Below are 11,220 nucleotides of genomic sequence, written 5' to 3' on the forward strand. Positions count from 1 at the left end.
GTCTAGGGGAAAGAGCCCTGGGTTGGGAGTCAGAAAGTGCGGGCTCTACATATCAGTGTCTTTACCTAGATTTGGGCACTTTTATTGGACACTTTCTTCTCTGGATTTCAGTTTCTCCACCTGAAAATTAGGTACTTAATTACAATGGAGTTGACCTGGGTGTCAAGTGTTCATTGATGCCTCTCGAGTCCTTCCTCAGCTCTGCCCGACAGTGGTATTTGCTCACTTCCTCTCGTTGCTCCTGTTCTATTTATCCTTGGAAACTATCATACAGAACTTGGATAACTTAGATTAGATAGTTTATTTACATTAGGAAATGACTGAGAAAGACGCTTACTGAGGTTCCTCTGGCTGCAGACTTAGATTCCATGTAAGAATATTCAGCTCTGAGCCAGGCGAGCAGCACTTTATTTTTTTAACTTAATTCAATCAACATATATTTATTTAGTGACCATTGGATGCCAAGCGAAGTACTGCCCCACACCCCCTGCCTTATTAATTTAAAAAAGATACCCACTTGCATCTTAGTAACTGTAATACAGAATTCTATCTTTACTATGCTTATGTGTTTGTAAATTTACCTATATATGAGGACAAGAATTGGAGAGAAATAGAAAATAAAAAAATAAGACAAGAATTGACTTGATAGGGTGTTGGGAAGGTGGGAATGGGCAGCTTTTATTGTTATAATGTTGCCTATGCAAACATACACATAGACTATCATGAGTATGTATAGATGGAATGAGTATAATCGATACAGGGCACCATAAGACTGGGGACAGCACAATCACTTTCATGCCGGCATCTAGAAAGTCTTGGCAGAGATGTCATTTCGATATCAACATCAAAGGAGGAAGTTCATACACCCAGTGAAGCAGGCTATGTAATAAAAAAAAATTAATAAATAGATTCATCCATTCAGTCAGTCAGTCAATCATTCACGGCTGAAGATACACAGATAATTAATACATGGTTCATGCCCTGGAGGAAAACACGGGAAGAACAAACATGAAAGAGCCAGGAAATGCTCTTTATCAGGTGAACACAAACCCAAGAGAAGTGTTTTCTTAATTAGCAATTAATGAATGATACTTTCCCATCTTCACAGCTTACTGTTTATAAGCAACCAGTCAGTTATAAGTATTACTACTATTATTAATATTATTAGTTACTCTGTGTCTATAGGGCTTTCTGGGAGAAGTGGGAGGGAGAAAAGAGAGAACATTGCAGAGAAGAATGCATTTTAAATGGAGATCTGGATTGGAGTTATATCAATTAGAAACAGAGTCCTAAAATAGAGTTTGTGAAAATTAAAAAAAAAAAAAATCCTTAATATATGAGTTAATCCTGAACTCACCCACTGATACCTGCAGTCTCCCTCCCTCTTTTCATCTCCATGGCAGATTAAATAAGGATGGAATGTTTATTTGATTTACCCTCCTTTCTCTCAGTAGCATAAACTGCATGCCGGTTCTCTCTGGAGTTGTGCTAACACCAGGCAGATTTAATCCAACTGAACAGAAATCCCTTTGCCTCTCATGTACACCTTTTATTTGCTTTGTGGAAGCAAGGTCAACACTGGGGAAAGGAGCTGGTTACATGGAGAGCTGGGGATTTGGAGCAACACCCTCTCCTTGCCATTTGGTTAAATGCAGAGGCAGCCTGGGGAGAGACAGAGCCCAATCTTTGTCTGTGTTACTGACCCTTGACACCAAGGGAAAGTTGACAGGAGAGGATGCCACTGGACAGAGAGAAATCTGCTGAGTCTTGTCAAGGGGGACAGCCACTATCTGACTAGCTATATTCGCCTCACGGGTAGATCTTCAGGGACTGGGCACTAACTAGGTGAGCTCTGTTGTTCCTGGCCTGATCCATTCTTGTCTTTCTGTTGGCTGACAAATGATTTGGTTCATTAAAAACAAATAAACAAACTCCAAAACTTCACCCCATTATCACCATTACTATCAATCAAAATTTTGACTCTCCAAATAACTCTAGGCTTAAGTTCATTGAATAAAATAATTCCATTTGCTCTCCCCCCCCACCCCACTTTATATAACATTTAACACTCCTATGAAAAAAAAAAAGTATGTCTTAAAAAAAACACTATGGAGACCATAGTTTAGTGGTTATCAGAGGAAGGAAGGGGGTAGATAAGAGTAGAAGTCAAATATATGATGATGTAAAGAAATTTACCTTTACATGATGAATACACAATATAATACGCATATGATGTATTATTGAATTGTACACTTGAAACCTATATGATTTTATTAAATGATGTCACCCCAATAAATTTAATTTAAAAAAAAAAACAGACTGGAAAATACTATGGAAAGCCCATGTTGTTGTTGTTTGTTGTTGTTTGTCAGTTTGTGTGGTCTTCCAAAATAAGCTGCTATTTTTAATATTCTTTTCTCAAGCTCAATCCAAAATCAAAGTTTCTGTAACTAAAATAGAATAGAACATTTACTGCAGAAGAATTTGACCAAAAAAAAATTTGTCTTTTTTTTTTTCTTTTAAAGAATTTATGGAGGCTAAAGCACAACAAAACAAAACAAAACAGCCTCTGCAGGAGAAAGTACATCAGAGAGTCTGCATATTTCTATTTATTTCATTTTTAAAACAATTATATTTCTCCATTAAGATGCAGCATGGGGAAAGGGATGTGGGACAGAGCCTGGGGCCATGAAGGGTTAAACATCTTTTTCTTCTTCAACAGTGTGCTCTGGGGATGTGAGAACTCTGGTCAATAGACAGATATATTGACTTGTTATTATTTAAAGTTGTTTAACCAGGTAGAGATAAACGAAAGCTTTCAGCAGCTGAACTATCACACAAATCACAATTAAGGTGGCATATGTGTTTGGAAGACGTAAAATCAATTCCCGCGAAGATAATGTTTTAGTCTCTATTTGAACTTGAAAACAGAAGTAAATTTTCAGCAGCAACAGCTGGGCTTGTTCCATCCAGGAGGCTCTCTATTAACTGTACAAGAAAGGCCTTTATTACCTCTTCTAATGGTTTTCCTCTATGGTTTTGTCTTCATCAAAGAAGCCAAATTGATTGCTGTGGTGCTGTTTACTGATGTGGCAGTTGAGGACAGTAGCAGCTGGGCACGCACCCAGCCCAGTATTTGGACCTCCCTCTTTTTAGTGAGTGCTGTTTATTGTTTTTGAAGGGAGAACAATGGACCCCTCCGGGCTTCTGGTTGTGCTGGATCTGGGAGGGAGGGGAGTTTCTTTCCCTAAGGTAGCCTTCCCTGAGCTTGCCTGGGTGAGAAAGCTTGTGCATAGAAAAGGAAGGCATCTATTCCAATGGGATGTGACATTTAAAGACTACACTCACCATTTAACATTTTAATCACGCGTGGGTGCGTGCATGCGTGCGTGCATATGTGCGTGCATGCGTGCGTGTGTGTGTATTGTCCTCCTAATTCTATTTTATATTCCCAGGAGGTGGGGACTACATTTAATGCCACTAGAATCTTTATTGGACTTAGTATGGTGCTGGCACACAGTAGATGTTCTTACAAAGGGGGCCATGGATATTGGGAATTCGCTGGTCCAAAGGCCTTTCAGTCTTCATGTTAGCTCATGGAAAGTAAGGCTAGTTTAATATTTTACTCCTACTGAGTTTTATCTGTCTTTTTGTTAAGACATGAAGGTAATAGTAAGCTGGATGAAAAGGGCAGGCAGAGTTGCTCTTTTGGGTGTCATGGGGCTTGCCTGTGAATAAGAGAAAAAAAATTGTTGATGATGTAGAAGTTTGACCTCCCTAGAACAGGAGTAGGGGTGCAAGGTCAAGGTGGTTCCAGAGTGAAAATAGAAGCAGATTAGGAAGGAAAGATAACCAGCAGAGGACAAGCAGCCAGGGAGCCTGGATGACAGCTCTCATTAGAATGCTAACTAGTCAGGTGCTAAATAGGCAAGCCATCAGCCTCTATATTGTAGATGTTTTTCTGAAAAATATACACAGTGAAACCCAAGCTTCTTAAAACATGAATACTTATATAAGAATAGTATTACTATTGAAGAGAGACAAATAAAACATGCAAATAAAATCATGATAAAAAGAGAATACTATTCTATTCAGACCCATTTCCTTTCAAAAAAGTAAGTAGGAAAATATCATGGATTCTCTCTTAGTATCTCCGTATCTGTATGATCCTTTTTCAGCCCATGACCACGTCCACCATCAGACCTTCATTATCACAAACATGGACCACACAGAGCTCCCTACCTTCCCCCTTTTCCATCTACTGGTGCTGACTTTCTCTCTTTCACTCTGTCCAGTATATCTCTACAAGGTATCTGCTCAAATGACTGTCTTGATCATATTGTTTCTCAACTCAAAAGCTATGGATTCATCCATTCAATAGATACGGTGATTCACCATGTGTCTGGCACCATTGTAGGTGATTGGAAAACAGCAAACACAAACTATCTGCAGGCACTCAGTTAGATGTAGTGGAGCAGGACAGAGGATAAATGATTGATGGGTTGATAGGTAGATATGTAGGTAGGTAGATGATAGATAGATAGATAGATAGATAGATAGATAGATAGATATTTTTATATAGATATAAATTTATATTTAAAGTCAGAAGTTCTCATTTGCCTGAATGGAGCCATATTTGACTGAATATTATCTATATTTTATTGTCCAGCATCTATTTTCCGTTGTCAATTTTGTTCATTTCTCTCGGTTTGTCCAAACTAGAAAATAAAGAAAAGGTATTTCTTCTAACTCATGACATTCTATTGTGTACTTAGAGCCTGGAATTAAATTATTTCCTTCCCTCATTTCTTTGTAGGATTGAGGTTTCCCTCCTATCTATTGCTTTCCTGAGGCTCTCAGACTGGTGTACAGTTTAGGGTCAGATGCACAAAAGCCAACAATACCAGGGATTTGTTCTTCAATGGGAAAGTAGAAAGGGTAAGTGCTGAAGAGTACAGCCATTTTCTAGACCTGACCCTTGGAGCCAGGAGATTGTCTAGGAACTTGGTGCCATTTTCTTCCAAGATATGGAACCCCCGCCTACCTTTCTGGAAGCTCACAAAGAAGGCAGACTTACAAAAGACTTACACAAATGGTTCTTGTGTTCAGCATAGATTCCAGTGTGTTTTGGTATATGGGGTCAATACTGAGAACAGCGGGCAATTTGGTGTGGAACTGGTAAAAGCATACGATATGGAAGCAGAACAACCTGTGTTGGATTCTCAACCCTGTCAATCTCTTACAGTGTCCTGTAGGCTTCAGTGAGGATAACACATCATTCCTGAGGTTGTTTTGAATGTTATATGAATAGCTGCATGTAAAAGCACCTAACTCCACATGTAATTTCAGTAAGCATATAAATGTTATCAGCTTTTGGCCCTTGATCCTCTCCCCCTGCCCCCTCCTCCCCTGTACACACATTGTTGCTGTCATAATGTTATTGTCCAAGGAATGGGTCTGCTACAATATATTAGCTTGTGGACTTCATTGTGCTAAAACAGAGAATATTCACAAGACACTTTTCACAACCCCCCAACCCAGTGGCACCTTCCGCTTCTTATCTTACTCTCTTCTTCAGCAGATTCAAAATTCCTAAGTTAAGAATCAGGAGGAGGAAGGGGGCAGGTTGAAGTGTGCTGATACTGCCCACGGAACAGAGATAAGTACAGGAGAGAGCAAGGCAGAGACAACAGAGAATTTTTCGAGTAACTCAATGAGGAATTGACATCAAATGGAACACATTCAAACAAGCGCACTCATTTAGATACTGGAGATGGGGAGAAAAAACAAATAGGGTTGTCCATGCTGCCTGTGCAGCACTGAGATGGAGACTGTGGCTTCATCAAGAGAAGAACTGGTGCCTTTGTATCTGAGGACCTCTGATGAGTCCTTTTACTGTCCTAGCTGACTCAATCATGCAGCTACTATATTTCTCTAAGAAGCTTATTCCCCTGAGACTTTTCCAATGCAGACACAGAAACTGAACTGATTTGGTCTTGTAACAGAACAGCAGTCCTTGCAAATCCGCCATGCAAAGAATAAGAGCAAGACCAAAGGAAACAGCTTCATGGGCAGAACCTGGCCTGCCTTCTTAGGGACAGCCAATCTTGAAAGCACCTACACACCCTGCAGTGTCTAGGCACCAGAAAGTTCATAGACAGCCTCTGTTCACTTGCAGTTGGTTTGCTTATGACTGCACTAAGAAGTAGGAAAAGAGAGAGAAGAAAGTGGATATTATTAAACACATAGGAACTGGATACTTTGCTAGGCACTTTATACATTTCATTTCATGCGATTCCAACAATAAATCTGAGAATATGATATTAGAGCAGAGTCATTTCTTCCATCATGCCTTCTGGACAACATGTGTGGTGGATGTGGGGGTGGTTTGGAAAAGCGAGAAGACAGGGCAGAGGGTGATGAAAAGAAATGAACTAATGGACTCCTCTCTTTGCCAAGCATCCATAGTTCAGGAGCTTGCCAAGTACTTTTGTATTGCACCTTCCATTACACATCTCATAGCAGTGTCATGGTACAATTACTTACACTACTTTACAGCTCAGTAAACTGAGGCTGTAAGAGATGACACTGTTAACTCACAAGCACACAACTAGTACATGGCAGAATCAAAATTTAAATTCGGTTCTTCCTCACTTGCAGATCCTGCTGCTTCACCTCAGAGCAGTGTACTCTCATGGGCTCAAATTCACATGGCTCTGTGTTGAAATATACTAACGTATACCTGGAAAATCATGTTGCCTTGAGATGCAGCCAGACACCCTGGCTTCCTGCTGAGATTCAGGCTTTGTAGTTTTTGGAGAGCCTCTCTGGGAATACAGGGAAAACATATCCTTGAATCATTCAAATGGGATGTATTCCTCTTAGAGGCAACTCTCTGATGAGATTCAGAAGTTTACAAACTTTTAAAAAATTTGTTTGCATGCAAGGAAGCTTAAATTATTTGGTAAGAACACAGAAGACTTGCCTTACTGTAACAAAGCAGAGGAATTATAATAAAACATGTTCAAACCTTCTCAGAGCCCAGCTATTCTCTTACCACCCAGCGAATAGTGGTGTAGCCCTCCTGTTAGTCATGAGAAGCACCAAATCCCATCTGGGTGGTGAGACAGCTGTGCCAATTTCCCCTTCCATGCTTCAATCATCTGTTATTTCCTGACTACCTAATCCAAAGACTGCTCTCTGCTCTTCCATCACAAGCAATAAAATGGTACCTTTGTAAGATAAAATAAAGATACAGAGAAAATGGAGGATGAGAAATAAATTGCAGACAATCCAAGGAACTAGAGTTCCTATAGAACCAAAGTGGGAAGCAGAGGAAGGAAATCAGGCATCCCTTGTAGATGATGAAGGGTATAATTAGATGACTCAGGAAAATGCTGATGGTGCTTAAATCTCTCCACCTGGAGGTTCTAAGGATGCTTGAAAAGATATATCAAATCTAGCTAGAACCTCATCATCCTCCTTATTTTTCAGAATCTTATAATGATACCATTTTCCACCTAGATGACAAACTTGAAACCCTGGCATATTACCCATATCTCTACACCCCATGGATCTATTTCTTCCCACTTGATCTACCCTCTAAAAACCATCCCCAACATCCTTGCTACTTCTTATTACTTCTCATCATTTTTCAGCTGACTTATTTCAATTTCCCTTAACATGTTTCTCTTTTGCCAGTTTGCCAATGCCCATTAATCCACCCTCCTGCCATGGTGTTCTTTCTCAATGTGAATCCCATCTAGCCACTCTTCTGGTTAAGTCCTTTGATGACCACCTTAATTACATTAGGACAAATCCCAACACCTCAGCATTTCTTGTAAATTTTTTAAGGATCTTGCTCTTGCGTATGCTCTCTACCTCTTCTCCTGCCATGTGCCTCTTCCCTTAACCCTCTTGGGATTATCTGCATTTGCAGTTTCTTGACCTTGCTATGCTTCTCATACCTTTATGGGTTCATCAAGGATGAACCTCTGCCATTACTTGCTTCCTTTCCCTCCCTTTTCTTAGCTAATTCCTTCTGCTCTCTCAAGACTCAGCTCAGGCATCTCATCTTCTACAGGTGTGCTTTGAGACCTGATGTCTGGTTATGTGCCCTCTACAGGGCTCTTCTAACCCTTGAACAACACCTACCATGTTGTGCTCTAATTTTAACTCCTATACTGGACTTTCTCAATGATAGACATTCTTTTGTGTTTGTATCTTCAGTACTTGTCATATATGATCTATCCAGTACATGTTTATTATCTTGAAAATTAAGTTCTACCCTATTTTTTCAACACTTCTGTGGTGTTCTATCAAAAAATCTTTCCAGTTTTCTAGGCTTACATCCTTGAATAATTAGATGTCAAAAATGTGTTTCCCCTTTTTAAATTTCAGTAAAGAACTAATACAGTATATGTGTACTTTTTCATTTTTGAAAAAGGCAAACATAGTTGAGATTATATCTTACAGAAGCATAGGAAAGTAAGGATATTGAGAGAAGGCTGAGGGAAGAATAGGAGGAAAAAATGTAATGCTTATTTTGTAACTAGTATGTACCAGGTAACTATTTACACCTAATAATTCTCACAACCAGTTTTCTGAGGTGGATATTATTATCATTGTATTTAAAAAAAAATGATGAGACTAAAGTTTAGAGAGGGTAAGAAATTGATCAAAGACAACATAACTTGTAACTTGTTAGGTCAGAATTTAAAAATAAATTTCCCTAAACTGTATCATACTATGTCTCTGAAGAGGATATGCTTGGTTTGAGGACTTAAACTAAATAAAAAGAAATATGTCTTATAAGATATATAATGTAGAGGTAAAAACTGTAAATATTCTTATTTTTGAAATAGGAGATGCTGTTAAACACTCAAATGCAAGTGAACCAGATGTTTAATCCTAAATCCAAGAGTTGTAGTCAAGCCTTATCTGGAGAAACTCATTTTAGGGAAAAGCATTCAGCAAGTCCACACTTAAGTTCTGCTTCTCATCTTTTAAGTCTTTGCTATGCCCATATCCAATCACCATTTTCTCTTTCCCTCATCAGAAAGGCTCACGTGCTTTGAGATCCAATGAAAATATTATGTTCAATAATTCTGTGTAAAAATGACACTTAATATTCTGACTAGATCTGACATTCTAGAAATTACATCTCTCTCTCTCTCTCTCTCCAGGAGGTGTTGTGTTGGTTTTATTACCAATTGTACAATGTGGTCCTTTGGCCATTTATATCGTTAACTCTTTTCATGATACTTATCCATCCAATAGATATGTATTCACTACATAAATAAATATTTGAACATTGAGTGTGCCATGGTGCTGGGACCCCATTTATTTTTGTAGTAACATATCTGTTCACCATATCTTTTACATGAGCTCTCTATATCCTAGCTTTTTTCTTCCTTGGGGTAAAAAGTGGAGAAAATAAAGAAGCTTCCAATCATTTTCCAATATTTTCTCCCTCTGCAGTCTCATAGCTGTATCTGAATATTTGCAATATTATACTGTAATGTTTCTTTTTATAGGTCTGTTTTCACATCTTAGATGTGAGCTCCTTAAGGGAAGTTCCTCACTAGATGTGATGCATGAATGAATAAATAAATAAATAAATGGAAAAAAAATAAATGGAAAAAAATATATATATGTATTTTATATATATATATATATATATATATATATATATATATATATATATATATATATATATATATATATAAAGGAAAAGTCCCTAATGACCAGAAAAATACATAAAATGAAAGTAACATCATTTGTAGCTTTAGGGTTTTGGTATTTAATAGTGATCACAGAGTTTGGTACCAATTAGTTCCACTCTCTAATTTTCACCAAAATAAATAACTTATTTAACAGAAAACCAAATAGAAAAGAAGAGACAGTTGCCAGTTGAGGTCTCTCCTATCTGTCTCTTCAGTCATTTGTTATGTTCATTGCATGAATGCATTTCTAGTATTAGAAAGTTAAACATCAACATATGGTCATCTCAGTGTTTCCACTCTACTCCCAATTCTCCATCCTCTTCCAACTGTAATACATCTTCATAGCAACAAGAATGCCCTGAATATATTTCCTAAAGCACTCTTCTATGTACATTTTTAATAGAGTGAACTTTGGTCAAAAATGCATCTATTCATTTAGCTGCTGTGCTTAAGATTAACTAGGCAAAACCACCCTTGTAGAATAGAAAGATAACAGTAGATTTTTATTACCTTGAAATGGCTTAGTAAATAGGTATCCCTGCCAAAGGCTAGTTGGAGGATGACTGGTGGGTGGATTGACAGGTGAGAAATGGATAGATGGCTTAAATAGGTAGGAACAGTCACATTAGGGAGGTTCATGAGTTTATAGATGGAATAAGAGTTAGATAAATGGGGAACATAATATGTGAATGAATAGATGAGTGGTTAGCTGATGGAGAAATAAATTGGTACATTGATGATTGATGGAGATGAGTGGCCAGATAAAGTGAAAGGCCAATAAATGTCTATGCCAACCAGAGAACAGACAGATGGGTAAGTGTTGTGGCATGTATAAACAGGAACAGTGGAGGGTCAGGTGTGAATGGGAAAGGAAGATTAAAAAAGAGAGGTGAAAAGGAGCACTAAAGGTGTGAAGATAGAGTACTTGGAAATCTGTTTCCTCGACAAGTCATGATTTTACAGTAAGCCTGAGGAAACTGGAAACTCTCAATCATTGGTATCTATCATTTCCTTGGTGTTTTAATTTACAAAGAACACGATCTAGTTTATTACATTATCTGTTTTTCATTCCCTGTGAAAGAGATCAAGTCATGAAAGATCAGCCATTAGCCCTTGTCTATCTAGGAAGTCAAGAAAAAACAAGCCTCATAACCATAGCTCAAAGTCTTGGCCAGAGGTGCTAGCCATGCTGTAATATCAACTGAAGAATCTTAACCCCTTTCTACTGAATTCCCTAACCATGACCAGCTATTGGACCTAAGCTCTATTTGGAGGATATCTTGAGAAACCCAATGGTTGAAAGAAAAAGAGAAACTTCCCAGAGAATTGTGAACTAAAACACACTGGGGTGGGGGGTGTGGAAATTCACAAATAATACAGATGAAGAAACAAAGACTAAGATCAAATGCCTGATTCAAGATTACATATCTTGTTAATGGTAGAACTAGGATGGGCTAGCTGATATCTAAATGGTCGATGAGAAACTGAATTACAC

At 38.2% G+C, this 11,220-nt stretch overlaps 1 protein-coding gene across 8 annotated transcripts in view; it reads right to left on the reverse strand.

The window, feature by feature from the left end:
- Nucleotides 1–517: 517 nt before the first annotated feature.
- OPCML (opioid binding protein/cell adhesion molecule like) overlaps nt 518–11,220 on the reverse strand; it is a 477,723-nt gene continuing 467,020 nt past the window's right edge. For 4 of the 8 annotated variants that reach the window (XM_039878854.1, XM_039878853.1, XM_039878848.1 and 1 more), the window contains one exon: nt 3,438–3,728. In XM_039878854.1, coding sequence (XP_039734788.1) covers nt 3,610–3,728 — 119 coding nt within the window. In that variant the 3' untranslated portion in view covers nt 3,438–3,609. Of the gene's footprint in view, nt 880–3,436; nt 3,729–11,220 lie in introns of those variants that run through there. The other 4 variants (XM_039878855.1, XM_039878852.1, XM_039878849.1 and 1 more) reach the window with 4 other exon arrangements.

Source organism: Pteropus medius, unplaced genomic scaffold (assembly GCF_902729225.1).
Source record: "Pteropus medius unplaced genomic scaffold, Ma_sr-lr_union100, whole genome shotgun sequence".
Lineage (NCBI taxonomy): Eukaryota > Metazoa > Chordata > Mammalia > Chiroptera > Pteropodidae > Pteropus > Pteropus medius.